Source organism: Lampetra fluviatilis, chromosome 66, assembly GCF_964198595.1.
Source record: "Lampetra fluviatilis chromosome 66, kcLamFluv1.1, whole genome shotgun sequence".
Lineage (NCBI taxonomy): Eukaryota > Metazoa > Chordata > Hyperoartia > Petromyzontiformes > Petromyzontidae > Lampetra > Lampetra fluviatilis.
The window spans coordinates 3,414,129-3,440,634 of record NC_136340.1 but is presented as its reverse complement, the minus strand read 5'-3'; the positions used below and the strand labels follow the sequence as shown (position 1 = coordinate 3,440,634).

Sequence of the window (26,506 nt, the reverse complement as noted above, 5' to 3'; positions counted from 1 at the left end):
GGTGGAAATTACGTTGTTGGCGGTGGTGGTGGTGGTGGTGCCGTTTGCCGGAGGCTGGGTGCTTCAGTGGATACGACCGGAATGTTGTGATACGACGACGAGGAGGAGGTTGTGGTGGAGCGGAGGAGGATGATGATGATGATGATTTGCGACAATCAGTGTTACAAGCAATCGGAGAGGGTGGAGGAGGTGGAGGAGGAGGTGGAGGAGGTGGAGGAGGTGGAGTAGGTGGAGGATGTACGTAGACAGCCGCGCTAATCGGAGGGGCGAGGGGGGGAGAGAGGAAAGCAGAGAAAACGAACGAATCGCAAAAAGCCGTTCCGAAGAAATGAGTTCAATCTCCATTTGAATGTTTCGCGACTGCAGGAGATCCAAACTCTTTGGTACCTTCGGCAAAGTCACGTGGGGTAGCGATAGAATAAATACAGAATAATAGAATAGACTCATCACACAGAGACCCACAGACTCATCACACAGAGACTCACAGACTCATCACAGAGACTCATAGATTGACTCACACAGAGACCCATAGACTCATCATCACACAGAGACCTACAGACTCACCACACAGAGACCCACGGACTCACCACACAGAGACCCATAGACTCACCACACAGAGACCCATAGACTCATCACACAGAGACCCATAGACTCATCACACAGAGACCCACAGACTCACCACACAGAGACCCATAGACTCACCACACAGAGACCCACAGACTCATCACACAGAGACCCACAGACTCATCACACAGAGACCCACAGACTCATCACACAGAGACCCATAGACTCACCACACAGAGACCCATAGATTGACTCACACAGAGACCCATAGACTCATCACACAGAGACCCACAGACTCATCACACAGAGACCCACAGACTCATCACACAGAGACCCATAGACTCGCCACACAGAGACCCATAGACTCACCACACAGAGACCCACAGACTCATCACACAGAGACCCACAGACTCATCACACAGAGACCCTTAGACCCATCACACAGAGACCCACAGACTCACCACACAGAGACCCTTAGACCCATCACACAGAGACCCATAGACTCACCACACAGAGACCCTTAGACCCATCACACAGAGACCCACAGACTCATCACACAGAGACCCTTAGACCCATCACACAGAGACCCACAGACTCATCACACAGAGACCCACAGACTCACCACACAGAGACCCACAGACTCACCACACAGAGACCCACAGACTCACCACACAGAGACCCACAGACTCACCACACAGAGACCCACGGACTCACCACACAGAGACCCATAGACTCATCACACAGAGACCCATAGGCTCATCACACAGAGACCCACAGACTCACCACACAGAGACCCACAGACTCATCACACAGAGACCCACAGACTCATCACACAGAGACCCACAGACTCACCACACAGAGACCCACAGACTCATCACACAGAGACCCACAGACTCACCACACAGAGACTCACAGACTCATCACACAGAGACCCACAGACTCACCACACAGAGACTCACAGACTCATCACACAGAGACCCACAGACTCACCACACAGAGACCCACAGACTCACCACACAGAGACTCACAGACTCACCACACAGAGACCCACGGACTCACCACACAGAGACCCACAGACTCACCACACAGAGACCCACAGACTCACCACACAGAGACCCACAGACTCATCACACAGAGACCCACAGACTCACCACACAGAGACCCACAGACTCATCACATAGAGACCCACAGACTCACCACACATAGACCCACAGACTCACCACACAGAGACCCACAGACTCATCACATAGAGACCCACAGACTCATCACACAGAGACCCACAGACTCACCACACATAGACCCACAGACTCACCACACAGAGACCCACAGACTCATCACATAGAGACCCACAGACTCATCACACAGAGACCCATAGACTCATCACACAGAGACCCACAGACTCATCACACAGAGACCCACAGACTCATCACACAGAGACCCACAGACTCATCACACAGAGACCCACAGACTCATCACACAGAGACCCACAGACTCATCACACAGAGACCCACAAACTCATCACACAGAGACCCATAGACTCACCACACAGAGACCCATAGACTCATCACACAGAGACCCACAGACTCACCACACAGAGACCCACAGACTCATCACACAGAGACCCACAGACTCATCACACAAAGACCCACAGACTCATCACACAGAGACCCACAGACTCATCACACAAAGCCTCACAGACTCATCACACAGAGACCCACAGACTCATCACACTAAGACCCACAGACTTACCACACAGAGACCCACAGACTCACCACACAGAGACCCACATACTCATCACACAAAGACCCATAGACTCACCACGCAGAGACCCACAGACTCATCACACAGAGACCCACAGACTCACCACACAGAGACCCACAGACTCACCACACAGAGACCCACAGACTCATCACACAGAGACCCACAGACTCATCACACAGAGACCCACAGACTCACCACACAGAGACCCACAGACTCATCACACAAAGACCCATAGACTCATCACACAGAGACCCACAGACTCATCACACAGAGACCCACAGACTCATCACACAGAGACCCACAAACTCATCACACAGAGACCCACAGACTCACCACGCAGAGACCCACAGACTCACCACGCAGAGACCCACAGACTCATCACATAGAGACCCACAGACTCATCACACAGAGACCCACAGACTCATCACACAGAGACCCACAGACTCATCACACAGAGACCCACAGACTCATCACACAGAGACCCACAGACTCATCACACAGAGACCCACAAACTCATCACACAGAGACCCATAGACTCACCACACAGAGACCCATAGACTCATCACACAGAGACCCACAGACTCACCACACAGAGACCCACAGACTCACCACACAGAGACCCACGGACTCACCACACAGAGACCCATAGACTCATCACACAGAGACCCATAGGCTCATCACACAGAGACCCACAGACTCACCACACAGAGACCCACAGACTCATCACACAGAGACCCACAGACTCACCACACAGAGACCCACGGACTCACCACACAGAGACCCACAGACTCACCACACAGAGACCCACAGACTCACCACACAGAGACCCACAGACTCATCACACAGAGACCCACAGACTCACCACACAGAGACCCACAGACTCATCACATAGAGACCCACAGACTCACCACACATAGACCCACAGACTCACCACACAGAGACCCACAGACTCATCACATAGAGACCCACAGACTCATCACACAGAGACCCACAGACTCACCACACATAGACCCACAGACTCACCACACAGAGACCCACAGACTCATCACATAGAGACCCACAGACTCATCACACAGAGACCCATAGACTCATCACACAGAGACCCACAGACTCATCACACAGAGACCCACAGACTCATCACACAGAGACCCACAGACTCATCACACAGAGACCCACAGATTCATCACACAGAGACCCACAGACTCATCACACAGAGACCCACAAACTCATCACACAGAGACCCATAGACTCACCACACAGAGACCCATAGACTCATCACACAGAGACCCACAGACTCACCACACAGAGACCCACAGACTCATCACACAGAGACCCACAGACTCATCACACAAAGACCCACAGACTCATCACACAGAGACCCACAGACTCATCACACAAAGCCTCACAGACTCATCACACAGAGACCCACAGACTCATCACACAAAGACCCACAGACTTACCACACAGAGACCCACAGACTCACCACACAGAGACCCACATACTCATCACACAAAGACCCATAGACTCACCACGCAGAGACCCACAGACTCATCACACAGAGACCCACAGACTCACCACACAGAGACCCACAGACTCACCACACAGAGACCCACAGACTCATCACACAGAGACCCACAGACTCATCACACAGAGACCCACAGACTCACCACACAGAGACCCACAGACTCATCACACAAAGACCCATAGACTCATCACACAGAGACCCACAGACTCATCACACAGAGACCCACAGACTCATCACACAGAGACCCACAAACTCATCACACAGAGACCCACAGACTCACCACGCAGAGACCCACAGACTCATCACACAGAGACCCACAGACTCATCACACAGAGACCCACAAACTCATCACACAGAGACACACAGACTCACCACGCAGAGACCCACAGACTCATCACACAGAGACCCACAGACTCATCACACAAAGACCCACAGACTCACCACACCGCATCGCCCGGCGATTTCATGTGCGCTGCTTCTTTGGCCGTCTGGAACGTTATTGCTGCCGATCTTAGTAAGCCGCCGGGAGCTACGATCCCACTTTATCAAATCATCATCGTCAAGATTTAGACAACTCATTTCTTTGCAACTGCTTCTTGTTGTCGTTGCGTTTAGTTTGCTGTCTGGGAGGTAACGGTGGCGCGAAAGTACTTGAGCTATATTCTTAGTTTTTTTCGGTAAAGTCACGTCGGTGAAAAATTTAAATTAATAAAAGTAAAATAAATATAAAATAAAAATCACGACGTTTCGGAGGCAACACAAGCTTCTGTATTCTTAGTTTTTTTCGGTAAAGTCACGTAGGTAAAAAATTTAAATTAATAAAAGTAAAATAAATATAAAATAAAAATCACGACGTTTCGGAGGCAACACAAGCTTCTGTATTCTTAGTTTTTTTCGGTAAAGTCACGTAGGTAAAAAAATTTAAATTAATAAAAATATAATAAAAATAAAAATCACGACGTTTCAGAGGCAACACAAGCTTCCGTCTTCAGGTGGAACCGTCACAGCACGATAGCTGTATCAAGCGAATGAGAAATTCCAATAAAACAGTCCTTGTATATATACTGGTTGAGGGTGGGAGGAGGCAAGGTAGGCCCTGGATATTATTTTTTATTGTGAGGTTCGGTGCGTCTGAAGCACGCTGTTAGGAATTTCTCTCACTTGATACAGCAAGATTCTAGATTTGAAGCTTTCGTGACTGCAAGGATTCACATTCTTAGGTTTTTTCGGTAAAGTCACGTAGGTAAAACATTAAAATTAATAAAAGTAAAATAAAAAAAAATCACGACGTTTCGGAGGCAACACAAGCTTCCGTCTTCAGGTGGAACCGTCACAGCACGATAGCTGTATCAAGTAAGTGAGAAATTCTATTTATTTTTAAATCCTTTATATTAAGTTCGCTTGCTTGCTTAGGACCGTGCAAATATTTCGGTCGTTTTTTAACCCACTTCCCGTGATCCAATCGAGCTGACATTTTGCACACAGACTCGTTGTGCGTGACAATTAATGTTCGTGTAAAAAAATTCCAAAATTTTACACTTTTTAGGACAAAAAAAAAATATAATTAATCACCAATTGCTTAATGGTGGCAGGCATTCATCTGACCCATAGGTGGCAGCCATCTCAAGCCAGAGGACGAGAGGACTCTAGCCGCCACGCATATAAAGGCTTTCTAGTGAAACACTTCATTTTTACGGGTTATACCTGTTATACTTTTATTAAATTTAAATTTTTCTCCCACGTGACTTTTACCGAAAAAAAAACCTAAGAGCGTGACTCCTTGCAGTCACGAAAGCTTCCGATCTCGACTTAGTTGAGCTTAGACACTTGACGATGTACACCCCCCTACGAGTTTCGTTGCACACACCTCTCTCTGCCCGTCTCCCCTGGCAGGCCACGAAGCAACGGGGAGTGCACCTTGCGCGTTGCGCTGTTTGATGACTTTCTTTCTGCCTCTGCCCGTGTCTTTGTTTTGCCCGCGTGCGTTACCCCACGTACGTTACCCCGTGTGTGTCACACCTCGTACGTTACCCCACGTACGTTACCCCACGTACGTTACCCCACGTACGCTACCCCGTGTGTGTCACACCTCGTACGTCACCCCGTGTGTGACACACCACGTACGTCACCCCACGTACGTTACCCCGTGTGTGTCACCCCACGTACGTTACCCAGTGTGCGTTACCCCACGTGCATCGCCACATACGTCACCCCGTGTGTGTCACCCCACGTACGTTACCCCACGTACGTTACCCCACGTACGTTACCCCGTGTGTGTCACACCTCGTACGTTACCCCACGTACGTTACCCCGTGTGTGTCACACCTCGTACGTTACCCCACGTACGTTACCCCGTGTGTGTCACCCCGTGTGTGTCACACCTCGTACGTTACCCCACGTACGTTACCCCGTGTGTGTCACCCCACGTACGTCACCCCGTGTGTGTCACACCTCGTACGTTACCCCGCGTACGTTACCCCGTGTGTGTCACCCCACGTACGTTACCCAGTGTGCGTTACCCCACGTGCATCGCCACATACGTCACCCCGTGTGTGACACACCACGTACGTTACCCCACGTACGTCACCCCGTGTGTGACACACCACGTACGTTACCCCACGTACGTCACCCCGTGTGTGACACACCACGTACGTTACCCCACGTACGTCACCCCGTGTGTGACACACCACGTACGTTACCCCACGTACGTTACCCCGTGTGTGTCACACCTCGTACGTTACCCCACGTACGTTACCCCGTGTGTGTCACACCTCGTACGTTACCCCACGTACGTCACCCCCGTGTGTGTCACACCTCGTACGTTACCCCACGTACGTTACCCCGTGTGTGTCACCCCACGTACGTTACCCAGTGTGCGTTACCCCACGTGCATCGACACATACGTTACCCCGTGTGTGTCACACCTCGTACGTTACCCCACGTACGTTACCCCGTGTGTGTCACCACGCGTGCGTCACCGTAGTGGGTATGTTTGTCTAAGGTGTGTGCGTGTGTGTGTGTGCATGTGCGTGTGTGTGTGCATGTGCGTGTGTGTGTGCGTGTGTGTGTGTCTGTGTGTGTGTGTGTGTGTCTGTGTGTGTCTGTGTGTCTGTGCGTGTGTGTGTGTGTGTGCGTGTGTGCGTGTGTGTGTGTGTCTGTGTGTGTGTCTGTGTGTGTCTGTGTGTGTGCATGTGTGTGTGTGTGTCTGTGTGTGTGTGTGTGCGTGTGTGTGTGTGTGTATGTGTGTGTGTGTGTGTGTCTGTGTGTTTTTGCCTGTGTGTGTGTGTGTCTGTGTGTGTGTCTGTGTGTTTCTGCCTGTGTGTGTGTCTGTGTGTGTGTCTGTGTGTGTGTCTGTGTGTGTCTGTGTGTTTCTGCCTGTGTGTGTGTCTGTGTGTGTGTCTGAGTGTTTCTGCCTGTGTGTGTGTCTGTGTGTGTGTCTGTGTGTGTCTGTGTGTTTCTGCCTGTGTCTGTGTCTGTGTGTGTCTGTGTGTTTCTGCCTGTGTGTGTGTCTGTGTGTGTGTGTTTCTGCCTGTGTGTGTGTCTGTGTGTGTCTGTGTGTTTCTGCCTGTGTGTGTGTCTGTGTGTCTGTATGTGTCTTTGTGTTTCTGCCTGTGTGTGTGTCTGTGTGTGTGTCTGTGTGTGTGTTTCTGCCTGTGTGTGTGTCTGTGTGTCTGTGTCTGTGTGTTTCTGCCTGTGTGTGTGTCTGTGTGTCGGTGTGTGTCTGTGTGTTTCTGCCTGTGTGTGTGTCTGTGTGTGTGTCTGTGTGTTCTGCCTGTGTGTGTGTCTGTGTGTGTGTCTGTGTGTGTGTCTGTGTGTGTCTGTGTGTTTCTGCCTGTGTCTGTGTGTGTCTGTGTGTTTCTGCCTGTGTGTGTGTCTGTGTGTGTGTCTGTGTGTTTCTGCCTGTGTGTGTGTCTGTGTGTGTGTCTGTGTGTGTGTCTGTGTGTGTGTCTGTGTGTGTCTGTGTGTTTCTGCCTGTGTGTGTGTCTGTGTGTGTGTCTGTGTGTTTCTGCCTGTGTGTGTGTCTGTGTGTGCCTGTGTGTGTGTCTGTGTGTGTGTCTGTGTGTGTCTGTGTGTTTTTGCCTGTGTCTGTGTCTGTGTGTGTCTGTGTGTTTCTGCCTGTGTGTGTGTCTGTGTGTGTGTGTGTTTCTGCCTGTGTGTGTGTCTGTGTGTGTCTGTGTGTTTCTGCCTGTGTGTGTGTCTGTGTGTCTGTGTGTGTCTTTGTGTTTCTGCCTGTGTGTGTGTCTGTGTGTGTGTTTCTGCCTGTGTGTGTGTCTGTGTCTGTGTGTTTCTGCCTGTGTGTGTGTCTGTGTGTCTGTGTCTGTGTGTTTCTGCCTGTGTGTGTGTCTGTGTGTGTGTCTGTGTGTTTCTGCCTGTGTGTGTGTCTGTGTGTGTGTCTGTGTGTGTGTCTGTGTGTGTCTGTGTGTTTCTGCCTGTGTCTGTGTCTGTGTGTGTCTGTGTGTGTCTGTGTGTTTCTGCCTGTGTGTGTGTTTCTGCCTGTGTGTGTGTCTGTGTGTGTCTGTGTGTTTTTGCCTGTGTGTGTGTCTGTGTGTCTGTGTGTGTCTTTGTGTTTCTGCCTGTGTGTGTGTCTGTGTGTGTGTCTGTGTGTGTGTGTTTCTGCCTGTGTGTGTGTCTGTGTGTCTGTGTCTGTGTGTTTCTGCCTGTGTGTGTGTCTGTGTGTCGGTGTGTGTCTGTGTGTTTCTGCCTGTGTGTATGTCTGTGTGTCTGTGTGTCTGTGTGTTTCTGCCTGTGTGTGTGTCTGTGTGTCTGTGTGTTTCTGCCTGTGTGTGTGTGTTTCTGCCTATGTGTGTGTCTGTGTGTGTCTGTGTGTGTGTTTCTGCCTGTGTGTGTGTCTGTGTGTGTCTGTGTGTTTCTGCCTGTGTGTGTGTCTGTGTGTCTGTGTGTGTCTGTGTGTTTGTGTGTGTCTGTGTGTGTCTGTGTGTTTCTGCCTGTGTGTGTGTCTGTGTGTCTGTGTGTTTCTGCCTGTGTGTGTGTGTGTCTGTGTGTTTCTGCCTGTGTGTGTGTCTGTGTGTGTGTGTTTCTGCCTGTGTGTGTGTCTGTGTGTCTGTGTGTTTCTGCCTGTGTGTGTGTGTCTGTGTGTTTCTGCCTGTGTCTGTGTCTGTGTGTGTCTGTGTGTTTCTGCCTGTGTGTGTGTCTGTGTGTCTGTGTGTGTCTGTGTGTTTCTGCCTGTGTGTCTGTGTGTTTCTGGCTGTGTGTGTGTCTGTGTGTGTCTGTGTGTTTCTGCCTGTGTGTGTGTCTGTGTGTTTCTGTCTGTGTGTGTCTGTGTGTTTGTGCCTGTGTGTGTCTGTGTGTGTCTGTGTGTTTCTGCCTGTGTGTGTGTCTGTGTGTGTCTGTCTGTGTGTGTCTGTGTGTGTGTGCCTGTGTGTGTCTGTGCGTGTCTGTGTGTGTCAGTGTGTGTGTGTGTGGGGAGCGGTGGTGTAGTGGTTAGCGCTACGCTGCGCTACGAACCCGGCCACCCGGGTTCGATTCCCGCTCACGGCCAACACCGGTGACGATTATATTACCTGAACCGGTCCTGAGCCTCCCCTAGGTCGACTCAGCCTCAAATGAGTAACCTGGTGCGGTGTTTAAACATCGCCACTGGGGAGACAAAGGCGGCCGGGCGTGGTGCTGGCCACCCACCCCCTCGTGTGCCGTGCCGGCCTTCATAGGTGCTCGCTAACAGCACTTGCCCCTACAGTCTGTTAAGGCTACACGGGGGATCTTTGTCTCTTTGTGTATGTTTGCAATCGCTCGGCACAGGTGATATGATCATAATTCATCGTGAATTATCGCCTCCTTTTTTGGTTTATGGAATAAACCGTTTTCGTCAAACTTGATTTCTTATTTGTCATCGTCGATATAATCATCATCATCATCATCGCTGCTACTGCTGCTAATGACTACGCCTCTCGCCTTGAGTCTCAGGACTCGTTTTTAGGAGGACGTGTGTTTGTGTATTGTATGTTGGTTGTGTGTTTGTATATTGGCTGCGTTTACACTATGAGACCTCCTTTACCAGTGGCAAAATATAGTAATGGGTTTTTACCCTTTCAACTGGTACAAAAACTGACACATTTATACAAGGCATCATGCATCATGTTTGCAATAACCACAACACAAGCAGTCAAAATGCAAACAATGTTGCCTTGTATAAAGGTGTCAGTTTTTGTACCAGTTGAAAGGGTAAAAACATATCACTATATTTTGCATTTTGACTGCTTGTGTTGTGGTTATTGCAAACATGATGCCTTGTATAAAGGTGTCAGTTTTTGTACCAGTTGAAAGGGTAAAAACCTATCACTATATTGTCTGCGTGTTTGTATATTGTATGTATTTTGTATTATGTACGTTGTATGAATTATGTATACTGTAGGAATGTTGTGTTATGTATTTTGTGTCATGTGTGTCGTGTGTATGTCGTATTATGGATGTATGTTGGTATATTGTACAAGTGTAATAACGACTGGACACTTTTATCTTGAGATGGCACTTTATTGAAGACGCGTTGGCACTTGACATCAGGCGGAGACCCCCACTGCAACAGCCCCGAGTCTCCAGCGCGTCTCTCCCTTTTATACCGACTGAGGCCACGCCCCCCTTCCCGAACCTTCTCGCTGACACGGGACGCTCGCTCCACCGCAGACTCCACCGTCCTCTTCCGTCACCTGACCACGCCCCCTTCTCAATCATTCCCGTAGCCACCAGTCCCTTCGCACTCACAACTGACTCCCCTGTCATTACCTCCCGTAGCCACCAGTCCCTTCGCACTCACAACTGACTCCCCTGTCATTACCTCCCCTGGCCACCAGCCCACTCACACTGCAGGCTGACTCCCCTGTCATTACCTCCTGTGGCCACCAGTCCATTCGCACTGCAGGCTGACTCCCCTGTCATTACCTCCCGTGGCCACTAGTCCACTCGCACTGCAGGCTGACTCCCCTGTCATTATCTCCCGTGGCCACCAGTCCACTCGCACTGCAGGCTGCCTCCCCTGTCATTACCTCCCGTGGCCACCAGTCCACTCGCACTGCAGGCTGACTTCCCTGTCATTACCTCCCGTGGCCACTAGTCCACTCACACTGCAGGCTGCCTCCCCTGTCATTACCTCCCGTGGCCACTAGTCCACTCACACTGCAGGCTGCCTCCCCTGTCATTACCTCCCGTGGCCACCAGTCCACTCGCACTGCAGGCTGCCTCCCCTGTCATTACCTCCCGTGGCCACTAGTCCACTCACACTGCAGGCTGACTCCCCTGTCATTACCTCCCGTGGCCACTAGTCCACTCGCACTGCAGGCTGACTCCCCTGTCATTACCTCCCGTGGCCACCAGTCCACTCGCACTGCAGGCTGACTCCCCTGTCATTACCTCCCGTGGCCACCAGTCCACTCACACTGCAGGCTGCCTCCCCTGTCATTACCTCCCGTGGCCACCAGTCCACTCGCACTGCAGGCTGCCTCCCCTGTCATTACCTCCCGTGGCCACTAGTCCACTCGCACTGCAGGCTGCCTCCCCTGTCATTACCTCCCGTGGCCACTAGTCCACTCACACTGCAGGCTGCCTCCCCTGTCATTACCTCCCGTGGCCACTAGTCCACTCGCACTGCAGGCTGCCTCCCCTGTCATTACCTCCCGTGGCCACTAGTCCACTCACACTGCAGGCTGCCTCCCCTGTCATTACCTCCTGTGGCCACCAGTCCACTCACCCTGCAGACTGACTCCCCTGTCATTACCTCCCGTGGCCACCAGTCCACTCGCACTGCAGGCTGACTCCCCTGTCATTACCTCCCGTGGCCACTAGTCCCTTCACACTGCAGGTCTGTCGGAAAGACAGCTTCTGAATGAACAGGTCTGTTGGAAAGACAGCGTCTGAATGAACAGGTCTGTCGGAAAGACAGCGTCTGAATGAACAGGTCTGTTGGAAAGACAGCGTCTGAATGAACAGGTCTGTTGGAAAGACAGCGTCTGAATGAACAGGTCTGTTGGAAAGACAGCGTCTGAATGAACAGGTCTGTCGGAAAGACAGCGTCTGAATGAACAGGTCTGTCGGAAAGACAGCGTCTGAATGAACAGGTCTGTCGGAAAGACAGCGTCTGAATGAACAGGTCTGTCGGAAAGACAGCGTCTGAATGAACAGGTCTGTCGGAAAGACAGCGTCTGAATGAACAGGTCTGTCGGAAAGACAGCGTCTGAATGAACAGGTCTGTCGGAAAGACAGCGTCTGAATGAACAGGTCTGTCGGAAAGACAGCGTCTGAATGAACAGGTCTGTCGGAAAGACAGCGTCTGAATGAACATGTCTGTCGGAAAGACAGCGTCTGAATGAACAGGTCTGTCGGAAAGACAGCGTCTGAATGAACAGGTCTGTCGGAAAGACAGCGTCTGAATGAACAGGTCTGTCGGAAAGACAGCGTCTGAATGAACAGGTCTGTCGGAAAGACAGCGTCTGAATGAACAGGCCTGTCGGAAAGACAGCGTCTGAATGAACAGGTCTGTCGGAAAGACAGCGTCTGAATGAACAGGCCTGTCGGAAAGACAGCGTCTGAATGAACAGGTCTGTCGGAAAGACAGCGTCTGAATGAACAGGTCTGTCGGAAAGACAGCGTCTGAATGAACAGGCCTGTCGGAAAGACAGCGTCTGAATGAACAGGCCTGTCGGAAAGACAGCGTCTGAATGAACAGGTCTGTCGGAAAGACAGCGTCTGAATGAACAGGTCTGTCGGAAAGACAGCGTCTGAATGAACAGGTCTGTAGGAAAGACAGCGTCTGAATAAACAGGTCTGTCGGAAAGACAGCGTCTGAATGAACAGGTCTGTCGGAAAGACAGCGTCTGAATGAACAGGTCTGTCGGAAAGACAGCGTCTGAATGAACAGGTCTGTCGGAAAGACAGCGTCTGAATGAAACACCACCAAGCTTGGAGCGTATATTTAAGCTGCTGGGTTGGAGGGGGTAGAGCGCCTTGACAAAGGAATTTGCATATCAAGAGGAATTTAGCATATTTATGTGAAATGCAGATATGTGATTAGTACTACTTGTGAAATGCGTAGGAGGTGGTCGAGGGGTTTCAACGTCATATTATGCCCGTGCATTATGCAGGATTAGCAGCATCAAAGGGAGGGAGTAGGGGTAGCATTAATTATTAAACAAATGAAGCTATATTTATTCAAAATAAAACAATTACAATAAGCAAATAAAATGGGACTTTTCAAATCGCACAAAACATCGCAGCCTTTGAGATTTGCTAATCGCGAAGTTTCAAATTGCGATTTCGATTTATAATCGATTAATCGTTCAGCCCTATAAAGAGCTTTACAGCTCATCGGATTGAACCTGCAGTCGAAATACAGAGTTTGATTACAAAAAAGGGCGGAGCTTAGAGTGCTAGGGGGCGGGGTTTAACTAGAATGGAGGCGGAGTCTAGCACGAAGGGGCGGTTCCAGTGTGAAAGGGGGAGGGGCTTGATGAGAAGGGGGCGGTTCCAACGTGAAGGGGCGGGGCGTGATGAGAAGGGGGCGGTTCCAGCGTGAAGGGGCGGGGCGTGATGAGAAGGGGGCGGTTCCAGCGTGAAGGGGCGGGGCGTGATGAGAAGGGGGCGGTTCCAGCGTGAAGGGGCGGGGCGTGATGAGAAGGGGGCGGTTCCAACGTGAAGGGGCGGGGCTTGATGAGAAGGGGGCGGTTCCAGCGTGAAGGGGCGGGGCGTGATGAGAAGGGGGCGGTTCCAGCGTGAAGGGGCGGGGCTTGACGAGAAGGGGGCGGTTCCAACGTGAAGGGGCGGGGCGTGATGAGAAGGGGGCGGTTCCAGCGTGAAGGGGCGGGGCGTGATGAGAAGGGGGCGGTTCCAGCGTGAAGGGGCGGGGCTTGATGAGAAGGGGGCGGTTCCAACGTGAAGGGGCGGGGCGTGATGAGAAGGGGGCGGTTCCAGCGTGAAGGGGCAGGGCGTGATGAGAAGGGGGCAGTTCCAGCGTGAAGGGGCGGGGCTTGACGAGAAGGGGGCGGTTCCAGCGTGAAGGGGCGGGGCTTGACGAGAAGGGGGCGGTTCCAGCGTGAAGGGGCGGGGCTTGACGAGAAGGGGGCGGTTCCAGCGTGAAGGGGCGGGGCGTGATGAGAAGGGGGCGGTTCCAGCGTGAAGGGGCGGGGCTTGACGAGAAGGGGGCGGTTCCAGCGTGAAGGGGCGGGGCTTGACGAGAAGGGGGCGGTTCCAGCGTGAAGGGGCGGGGCGTGATGAGAAGGGGGCAGTTCCAGCGTGAAGGGGCGGGGCGTGATGAGAAGGGGGCGGTTCCAGCGTGAAGGGGCGGGGCGTCATGAGAAGGGGGCGGGGTTCAGCGTGAAGGGGCGGGGCGTCATGAGAAGGGGGCGGGGTTCAGCGTGAAGGGGCGGGGCGTCATGAGAAGGGGGCGGGGTTCAGCGTGAAGGGGCGGGGCGTCATGAGAAGGGGGCGGGGTTCAGCGTGAAGGGGCGGGGCGTCATGAGAAGGGGGCGGGGTTCAGCGTGAAGGGGCGGGGCGTCATGAGAAGGGGGCGGGGTTCAGCGTGAAGGGGGAGAGAGGGGGTTGGAGCATGGTGCGAAGGGGCGTGGCTCCCAGTGAGGAAGGAGGCGTGGCCAAACCCGGTGGGCGTGGTCAAACCCGGTGGGCGTGGTCAAACCCGGTGGGCGTGGTCAAACCCGGCGGGCGTGGTCAAACCCGGTGGGCGTGGCCAAACCCGGTGGACGTGGTCAAACCCGGCGGGCGTGGTCAAACCCGGCGGGCGTGGTCAAACCCGGTGGGCGTGGCCAAACCCGGTGGACGTGGTCAAACCCGGTGGGCGTGGTCAAACCCGGTGGGCGTGGTCAAACCCGGTGGGCGTGGTCTCGCCGGCGCTATCATAACTGACAAGAGTCCCATCAAGCTCAGTCCACCTCCTCGTCTCCCACAGCGCTCAGGTAGAAGCGGTTGGTGGTGGTGGTTGTCGTTGTTGTGGTTGTTGTTGTTGTTGTGGTGGTTGTTGTTGTTGTGGTTAACGGTGGTTTGGTGGCGGTTTTCCGGTGGATCGGTGTTGAGTACGGGGGGGGGGGGGGGGGGGTGTCTGACCAGGGCCGGCTAGGCCGAGCTGACTCGGGTAGCCGAACTAGTCGAGGTCGGTGAGGCCTGGTAGCTGTTCGGGGTGGCAGAAAGTTTAGATTTGAAGTGTCGGAGAGAGAGAGAGACACGGGGAGTTTGAGAGAGACAGCGGGACACGCGAGAGAGACACGAGGACACAGACACGCAGATAGACAAGAGGCGAGGAGACAGACAGAGGTAGAGAGACAACGATAGCCTCTAACAGGCTGTAGGAGCAAGTGCACCTATTAAGGTTACCGGCGCTGTGGCACACACAAATAGACACACACACAGACACACACAGACAGACACACACACAGACACACACAGACACACGCCAATAACATTCACCACAAAGTGGCAGTGACGTCACAACGGCGTCTTGTGCCAGGCCAGGTGCACTTAGAGGCCACGTGAAGTGACGAATGCTGACACGTGCACACTCACAACCCACACACAAGACAAAGACACACACTCACAACCCACACACACCCACACGCACTCACACACACACACGTACCCACACACACGTACCCACCCACACCCATCCACACACACACACACCCACACACAGGCACACACACACGTACACGCACACACACGTACACGCACACCCACGTACACGCACACCCACACGCACGCTCCCACACGCACCCACATACACACACACACACATACAAACACACACATACACGCACACACACACACACACGTACTCACCCACACACACACACGTACACACACACACGTACTCACCCACACACACACTCGTACACACACACACGTACCCACCCACATACTCGTACACGCACACACACACACACGTACACACACACACGTACACACACACACTCGTACACGCACACACACACACGTACCCACAGACACACACGTACCCACAGACACGTACACCCATACACACGTACACACACACACGTACCCACCCACACACACACGTACACACACACACACACGTACCCACAAACACGTACACACACACACGTACCCACAAACACGTACACACACAGGTACCCACACACGTACACACACACACGTACTCACACACACACGTACCCACAGACACACACGTACCCACAGACACACACGTACCCACAGACACGTACCCACAGACACGTACACCCACACACACGTACACACACACGCGTACCCACACACACGTACACACACAGGTACCCACACACGTACTCACACACACACGTACCCACCCACACACACGTACCCACCCACACACACGTACACACACGCACACACACGTACCCACACACTCACGTACACACACACCCACACACACACACGCACACACGTACCCACACACACGTACCCACACACACGTACCCACACACACACACCCATACACACGTACACCCACACACACGTACACACACACACACCCACACACACGTACACACACACACACCCACACACACGTACACACCCACACACGTTCGCAGAACAATCCTCTGCAATCCACGCGCGGTCTGGCTCTGGGCAGCTGCAGCCTGACCCCATGAGCACTGCGGCCGAAGGGTCGTCTCAGGTCAGAAGGGAAGGGCACGTGCAGTGTTAGTTCACGTGCAGTGTTAGTCTATGGGCAATGTTAGTCCATCTATTTGTGAGTCGTAGTATCCTTTCTCAAAGACGCCACCCAATCATGCCCTTGCTTGCTAGCAGCTCTTTCCCCCAAGGTCTGTTAAGGCTATATGGGGGAACTTTGTCTTTGTGTGGGGAGCGGTAGTGTAGTGGTTAGCGCGCTGCGGTGGCGTTGATTAACATTGCCAATCGACTCGCACAGAGACTCATAGACTCACACAGAGACTCATAGACTCACACAGAGACTCATAGACTCACACAGAGACTCATGGTCTCACACAGACCCATAGACCCATCACACAGAGACTCATAGACTCACCACACAGAGACCCATAGACTCACACAGAGACTCATGGTCTCACACATACCCATAGACCCATCACACAGAGACCCACAGACTCATCACACAGAGACCCATAGACTCACCACACAGACCCATAGACCCATCACACAGCGACCCATAGACTCACCACACAGACCCATAGACCCATCACACAGCGACCCATAGACTCATCACACAGAGACCCACAGACTCATCACACAGAGACCCACAGACTCACCACACAGAGACCCACAGACTCACCACACACAGACCCACAGACTCACCACACAGAGACCCACAGACTCACTACACAGAGACCCACAGACTCACCACACACAGACCCACAGACTCACCACACAGAGACCCACAGACTCACCACACAGAGACCCACAGACTCACCACACATAGACCCACAGACTCACCACACACAGACCCACAGACTCACCACACAGAGACCCACAGACTCACCACACAGAGACCCACAGACTCCCCACACAGACCCACAGACTCATCACACAGAGACCCACAGACTCACCACACAGACCCACAGACTCATCACACAGAGACCCACAGACTCATCACACAGAGACCCACAGACTCACCACACAGAGACCCACAGACTCACCACACAGAGACCCACATACTCATCACACAGAGACCCACAGACTCCCCACACAGACCCACAGACTCATCACACAGAGACCCACAGACTCGCACAGAGACCCAGAGACTCAGACAGAGACCCACAGACTCGCACAGAAACCTACAGACTCGCACAGAGACCCACAGACTCGCACAGAGACCCACAGACTCGCATAGAGACCCACAGACTCACACAGAGACCCACAGACTCACACAGAGGCCCACAGACTCACACAGTGACCTACAGACTCACACAGAGACCCACAGACTCGCTCAGAGACCCACAGACTCGCACAGAGACCCACAGACTCACACAGAGACCCACAGACTCACACAGAGACCCACAGACTCACCACACAGAGACCCACAGACTCGCACAGAAACCCACAGACTCACACAGAGACCCACAGACTCGCACAGAGACTCGCACAGAGACCAACAGACTCGCACAGAGACCCACAGACTCACACAGAGACCCATAGACTCACACAGAGACCAACAGACTCGCACAGAGACCCACAGACTCACATAGAGACCCACAGACTCACACACAGACTCACACAGAGACCCACAGACTCGCACAGAGACCAACAGACTCGCACAGAGACCAACAGACTCGCACAGAGACCCACAGACTCACACAGAGACCCACAGACTCACACAGAGACCCACAGACTCACACACAGACTCACACAGAGACCCACAGACTCACACAGAGACCCACAGACTCACACAGAGACCAACAGACTCGCACAGAGACCCATAGACTCACATAGAGACCCACAGACTCACACAGAGACCAACAGACTCACACACAGACTCACACAGAGACCCACAGACTCACACAGAGACCCACAGACTCACACACAGACTCACACAGAGACCCACAGACTCACATAGAGACCCACAGACTCACACAGAGACCCACAGACTCACACACAGACTCACACAGAGACCCACAGACTCACACAGAGACCCACAGACTCACACAGAGACCCACAGACTCACACAGAGACCAGCAGACTCGCACAGAGACCCATAGACTCACATAGAGACCCACAGACTCACACAGAGACCCACAGACTCACACACAGACTCACACAGAGACCCACAGACTCACACAGATCCCCACAGACTCACACAGAGACCCACAGACTCACACAGAGACTCACATACTCACACAGAGACCAACAGACTCGCACAGAGACCCATAGACTCACATAGAGACCCACAGACTCACACATAGACCCACAGACTCACACAAAGACCCACAGACTCACACACAGACTCACACAGAGACCCACAGACTCACACAGAGACCCACAGACTCGCACAGAGACCCACAGACTCGCACAGAGACCCACAGACTCGCACAGAGACCCACAGACTCACACAGAGACCCACAGACTTACACAGAGACCCACAGACTCGCACAGAGACCCACAGACTCGCACAGAGACCCACAGACTCACACAGAGACCCACAGACTCACACACAGACTCGCACAGAGACCCACAGACTCGCACAGAGACCCACAGACTCACACAGAGACCCACAGACTCACACACAGACTCGCACAGAGACCCACAGACTCACACAGAGACCCACAGACTCACACACAGACTCGCACAGAGACCCACAGACTCGCACAGAGACCCGTAGCTTCACACTAATGCTCAACTCGCTGACTACATTAACACTCGCGTGAAGGTTAATAAGCAGAGTTTGCGCGTGCGTGTCGGTATGAGCATGTGTGTTCGTGTGTTTGTCCATGTAGGTGTGTGTAGGTGTGTGTGTGTGTGTGTCTGTATGTAGGTGAGTGTGTGTGTATGTAGGTGAGTGTGTGTGTGTGTGTAGGTGAGTGTGTGTGTGTATGTAGGTGAGTGCGTGTGTGTAGGTGAGTGTGTGTGTGTAGGTGAGTGTGTGTGTGTAGGTGAGTGTGTGTGTGTAGGTGAGTGTGTGTGTGTAGGTGAGTGTGTGTCTGTATGTAGGTGAGTGTGTGTGTGTGTGTAGGTGAGTGTGTGTGTAGGTGAGAGTGTGTGTGTAGGTGAGTGTGTGTGTGTGTAGGTGAGTGTGTGTGTGTGTAGGTGAGTGTGTGTGTGTCTGTATGTAGGTGAGTGTGTGTGTATGTAGGTGAGGGTGTGTGTGTGTAGGTGAGTGTGTGTGTGTAGGTGAGTGTGTGTGTGTAGGTGAGTGTGTGTGTGTGTAGGTGAGTGTGTGTGTGTCTGTATGTAGGTGAGTGTGTGTGTATGTAGGTGAGTGTGTGTGTATGTAGGTGAGTGTGTGTGTATGTAGGTGAGTGTGTGTGTATGTAGGTGCGTGCGTGTGTGTGTGTAGGTGAGTGTGTGTGTGTGTAGGTGAGTGTGTGTGTGTAGGTGAGTGTGTGTGTGTAGGTGTGTGTGTGTGTGTAGTTGAGTGTGTGTGTGTAGGTGAGTGTGTGTGTGTGTGTAGGTGAGAGTGTGTGTGTGTAGGTGAGAGTGTGTGTGTGTAGGTGAGTGTGTGTGTAGGTGAGTTTGTGTGTGTGTGTAGGTGAGTGTGTATGTAGGTGAGTGTGTGTGTAGGTGAGTGTGTGTGTGTGTGTGTAGGTGTGTGTAGGTTTGCGTGTGTGTGTCTGTATGTAGGTGAGTGTGTGTGTGTAGGTGGGTGAGTGTGTGTAGGTAGGTGATTGTATGTGTGTCGGTAAGTGAAAGTGTGTGTGTGTGTATGTAGGTGAGGGTGTGTGTATGTAGGTGAGTGTGAGTGTGTAGGTGAGTGTGTGTGTGTGTAGGTGGGTGAGTGTGTGTAGGTAGGTGATTGTATGTGTGTAGGTAGGTGAAAGTGTGTGTGTGTATGTAGGTGTGTGTATGTAGGTGAGTGTGTGTGTGTAGGTGAGTGTGTATGTAGGTATGTAGGTGAGTGTGTGTGTGTGTGTCGGTGAGTGTGTGTGTGTATGTAGGTGAGTGTGTGTGTGTATGTAGGTGTGTGTGTGTATGTAGGTGCGTGCGTGTGTGTGTGTATGTAGGTGAGTGTGTGTATGTATGTTGGTGAGTGTGTGTTTGTATGTAGGTGAGTGTGTGTGTGTGTATGTAGGTGAGTGTGTGTGTGTATGTAGGTGAGTGTGTGTGTGTCCGTGAGTGTGTGTGTGTAGGTGAGTGTGTCTGTGTGTAGGTGAGTGTGTGTGTGTGTGTAGGTGTGTGTGTGTCGGTGTGTAGGTGTGTGTGTGTCGGTGAGTGTGTGTGTGTGTGTCGGTGAGTGTGTGTGTGTGTGTGTCGGTGAGTGTGTGTGTGTGTGTCGGTGAGTGTGTGTGTGTATGTAGGTGAGTGTGTGTATGTATGTATGTAGGTGAGTGTGTGTGTGTATGTAGGTGAGTGTGTGTATGTATGTATGTAGGTGAGTGTGTGTATGTGTGTGTAGGTGAGTGTGTGTGTGTATGTAGGTGTGTGTGTGTAGGTGTGTGTGTGTGTAGGTGTGTGTGTGTGTGTAGGTGAGTGTGTGTGCCGGCCTTAATAGGTGCTGCTACTCGCTAAAAGCACTTGCCCCCACAGGCTACACGGGGGAGGACTTTTGTCTTTGTGTCTTGGTGAGTCAGTGCATGGAACGGGGGAGCGGTGGCGCAGCGGTTAGCGCTACGGTGGCGATTGTCTGAACCGGCCATGGGCCTCCCCTAGGTCGACTCAGCCTCAAATGAGTTACTTGGTGGTTGCGTTGTGTAGTAAACATCGCTACTGGGGAGACAAAGGCGGTCGGGCGTGGTGGTGCTGGCCACCCACCCCCTCGTGTGCCACAGTGCCGGTAGCCTTCATAGGTGCTGCTCGCTAACAGCACTTGCCCCTGCAGTCTGTTGAGGCTACACGGGGGATCTTTGTCCGCTAACAGCACTTGCCCCTGCAGCCTGCTAGAGGCTACACGGGTGGTCTTTGTGTATAGACGCTACTGCTAACAGCACTTGCCCCTGCAGTCTGTTAGAGGCTACACGGGGGATCTTTGTCTGTGTATAGGCGCTGCTGCTAACAGCACTTGCCCCTGCAGTCTGTTGAGGCTACACGGGGTATCTTTGTCTTTGTATAGGCGCTGCTACTACTCTGTAACAGCACTTGCCCCTGCAGTCTGTTGAGGCTACACGGGGTATCTTTGTCTTTGTATAGGCGCTGCTACTACTCTGTAATAGCACTTGCCCCAGCAGTCTGTTGAAGGCTACACGGGGTATCTTTGTCTTTGTAGCTGAGATTGTTTAATGATGAATTTTATTTTTAAATCCTTTATATTAAGTTCGCTTGCTTGCTTAGGACCGTGCAAATCTTTCGGTCGTTTTTTAACCCACTTCCCGTGATCCAATCGAGCTGACATTTTGCACACAGACTCGTTGTGCGAGACAATTAATGTTCGTGGAAATTTTGTTTCCAAAATGTTACACTTTTTAGGACAAATTTTTTTATATTTATTTACCAATTGCTTAATGCTGCCATGCAATCATCTGACCCATAGGTGGCAGCCATCTCAAGCCAGAGGACGAGAGGACTCTAGCCGCCACGCATATAAAAGGATTTATAGTGAACAACTTTGTTTTTACGGGTTATACTTGTTTTGGTTTGGGGAGGGTTTCTTCTTTTAGGGGCCCCAAAAAAAAACCGGTTCGGGGTTGATCAGTCGCCGGAATTTCCTGCTCGGCAACCTTTTCGTCAACGGCATCCCGAGGGCGAGAGCCGGTTTTGACTTTCAGTGACTCATCAGCAGTAGCAGCAGCTCGGTTCGGCCTCTGCTTGAATCAACGCTGTTGGAACTGCCCCAGATGTTTCTAGCCAAGGACCGGTTTTGACATTAATAGACAAGTCACACAGAGACCCATAGACTCATCACACAGAGACCCATAGACTCATCACACAGAGACCCACAGACTCATCACACAGAGACCCACAGACTCACCACACAGAGACCCACAGACTCATCACACAGAGACCCATAGACTCATCACACAGAGACCCACAGACTCATCACACAGAGACCCACAGACTCACCACACAGAGACCCACAGACTCATCACACAGAGACCCACAGACTCATCACACAGAGACCCACAGACTCACCACACAGAGACCCACAGACTCGTCACACAGAGACCCATAGACTCATCACACAGAGACCCATAGACTCATCACACAGAGACCCACAGACTCACCACACAGAGACCCACAGACTCATCACATAGAGACCCACAGACTCATCACACAGAGACCCACAGACTCACCACACAGAGACCCACAGACTAATCACACAGAGACCCACAGACTCATCACACAGAGACCCACAGACTCATCACACAGAGACCCACAGACTCACCACACAGAGACCCACAGACTCATCACACAGAGACCCATAGACTCGTCACACAGAGACCCATAGACTCATCACACAGAGACCCATAGACTCATCACACAGAGACCCACAGACTCACCACACAGAGACCCACAGACTCACCACACAGAGACCCACAGACTCACCACACAGAGACCCATAGACTCATCACACAGAGACCCATAGACTCGTCACACAGAGACCCATAGACTCACCACACAGAGACCCATAGACTCATCACACAGAGACCCACAGACTCACCACACAGAGACCCACAGACTCATCACACAGAGACCCACAGACTCATCACACAGAGACCCACAGACTCATCACATAGAGACCCACAGACTCATCACATAGAGACCCACAGACTCATCACACAGAGACCCACAGACTCATCACATAGAGACCCACAGACTCATCACACAGAGACCCACAGACTCATCACACAGAGACCCACAGACTCACCCCACAGAGACCCACAGACTAATCACAGAGAGACCCACAGACTCATCACACAGAGACCCATAGACTCACCACACAGAGACCCACAGACTCATCACATAGAGACCCACAGACGCATCACACAGAGACCCACAGACTCATCACACAGAGACCCACAGACTCACCACACAGAGACCCACAGACTCATTACATAGAGACCCACAGACTCATCACACAGAGACCCACAGACTCATCACACAGAGACCCACAGACTCACCACACAGAGACCCACAGACTCATCACACAGAGACCCACAGACTCACCACACAGAGACCCACAGACTCATCACACAGAGACCCACAGACTCACCACACAGAGACCCACAGACTCATCACACAGAGACCCACAGACTCACCACACAGAGACCCACAGACTCATCACACAGAGACCCACAAACTCATCACACAGAGACCCATAGACTCACCACACAGAGACCCATAGACTCACCACACAGAGACCCATAGACTCACCACACAGAGACCCACAGACTCACCACACAGAGACCCATAGACTCACCACACAGAGACCCACAGACTCATCACACAGAGACCCACAGACTCACCACACAGAGACCCACAGACTCACCACACAGAGACCCATAGACTCATCACACAGAGACCCACAGACTCATCACACAGAGACCCACAGACTCACCACACAGAGACCCATAGACTCACCACACAGAGACCCACAGACTCACCACACAGAGACCCATAGACTCATCACACAGAGACCCACAGACTCATCACACAGAGACCCACAGACTCACCACACAGAGACCCATAGACTCACCACACAGAGACCCACAGACTCACCACACAGAGACCCATAGACTCACCACACAGAGACCCACAGACTCACCACACAGAGACCCATAGACTCATCACACAGAGACCCACAGACTCATCACACAGAGACCCACAGACTCATCACACAGAGACCCACAGACTCACCACACAGAGACCCATAGACTCACCACACAGAGACCCACAGACTCGCCACACAGAGACCCATAGACTCATCACACAGAGACCCACAGACTCATCACACAGAGACCCACAGACTCACCACACAGAGACCCATAGACTCACCACACAGAGACCCATAGACTCACCACACAGAGACCCACAGACTCACCACACAGAGACCCATAGACTCATCACACAGAGACCCACAGACTCATCACACAGAGACCCACAGACTCATCACACAGAGACCCACAGACTCACCACACAGAGACCCATAGACTCACCACACAGAGACCCACAGACTCGCCACACAGAGACCCATAGACTCATCACACAGAGACCCACAGACTCATCACACAGAGACCCACAGACTCATCACACAGAGACCCATAGACTCATCACACAGAGACCCACAGACTCATCACACAGAGACCCATAGACTCATCACACAGAGACCCATAGACTCATCACACAGAGACCCACAGACTCACCACACAGAGACCCATAGACTCACCACACAGAGACCCACAGACTCGCCACACAGAGACCCATAGACTCATCACACAGAGACCCACAGACTCACCACACAGAGACCCATAGACTCACCACACAGAGACCCACAGACTCACCACACAGAGACCCACAGACTCACCACACAGAGACCCACAGACTCATCACACAGAGACCCACAGACTCACCACACAGAGGCCCACAGACTCACCACACAGAGACCCACAGACTCACCACACAGAGACCCACAGACTCACCACACAGAGACCCACAGACTCATCACAGAGACCCACAGACTCATCACACAGAGACCCACAGACTCATCACACAGAGACCCACAGACTCATCACACAGAGACCCATAGACTCATCACACAGAGACCCACAGACTCATCACACAGAGACCCACAGACTCATCACACAGAGACCCACAGACTCATCACACAGAGACCCACAGACTCATCACACAGAGACCCACAGACTCATCACACAGAGACCCACAGACTCACCACCACCCGACACAGCCAATTAGTAGTGGCGAATGGCGGTTGTTGTTGTGGTTGGTAATGTGGTGGTGGTTGTTGTTGGTGTGGTGGTTGTTGTTGTTGTGGTTGGTAATGTGGTGATGGTTGTTGTTGTTGTGGTGGTTGTTGTTGTTGTGCTTTTTGTTGTTGTGGTTGGTAATGTGGCGGTGGTGGTTGTTGTTGTTGTTGTGGTGGTTTTTGTTGTTGTGGTTTTTGTTGTGGTTGGTAATGTGGTGGTGGTTGTTGTTGTGGTGGTTTTTGTTGTTGTGGTTGTTAATGTGGCGGTTGTTGTTGTGGTTGTTGTTGTGGTTGTTGTTGTGGTTGGTAATGTGGTGGTGGTTGTTGTTGTGGTTGTTGTTGTTGTTGTGGTTGTTAATGTGGCGGTTGTTGTTGTGGCTGTTGTTGTGGTTGTTGTTGTGGTTGGTAATGTGGTGGTGGTTGTTGTTGTGGTTGTTGTTGTGGTTGTTAATGTGGCGGTTGTTGTTGTGGTTGTTGTTGTGGTTGGTAATGTGGCGGTGGTTGTTAATGTGGTGGTGGTTGTTGTTGTTGTGGTGTTTTTTGTTGTTGTGGTTGTTAATGTGGTGGTTGTTGTGGTTGGTAATGTGGTGGTGGTTGTTGGTGTGGTTGTTGTTGTGGTTCGTTAATGTGGTTGTTGTGGTTGTTGTGCCGCAGGTGTCGACAGGTGCTGCCAACCGCAGCAACCAACCGTAGCAACCAACCGTAGCAACCAACCATAGCAACCAGCCATAGCAACCAACCGTAGCAACCAACCGTAGCAACCAACCGTAGCAACCAACCCCAGCAACCAACCTAGCAACCAACCTAGCAACCAACCTAGCAACCAATCTAGCAACCAACCTAGCAACCAACCTAGCAACCAACCTAGCAACCAACTGTAGGAACCAACCGTAGCAACCAACCGTAGCAACCAACCGTAGCAACCAACCTAGCAACCAACCTAGCAACCAACCTAGCAACCAACCGTCGCAACCAACCGTAGCAACCAACCTAGCAACCAACCTAGCAACCAACCTAGCAACCAACCTAGCAACCAACCTAGCAACCAACCTAGCAACCAACCATAGCAACCAACCGTAGCAACTAACCATAGCAACCAACCCCAGCAGCCAACCGTAGCAACCAACTGCAGCAACCAACTGCAGGAAACCAGC

The 26,506-nt window shown here is 52.2% G+C and overlaps 1 protein-coding gene across 1 annotated transcript in view; it reads left to right on the top strand.

Annotated features, from left to right (window-relative positions):
• The window catches only part of LOC144952146 (tsukushi-like), a 40,726-nt gene extending 14,681 nt beyond the window's left edge, over positions 1 to 26,045 (top strand). The window contains exons 5-6 of the mRNA XM_078882550.1: positions 16,437 to 16,481; positions 26,007 to 26,045. Of these exons, the coding sequence (XP_078738676.1) occupies positions 16,437 to 16,481; positions 26,007 to 26,045 (84 nt within the window). The remainder of the gene's footprint in view (positions 1 to 16,436; positions 16,482 to 26,006) is intronic.
• The last annotated feature ends 461 nt before the right edge of the window (positions 26,046 to 26,506 follow it).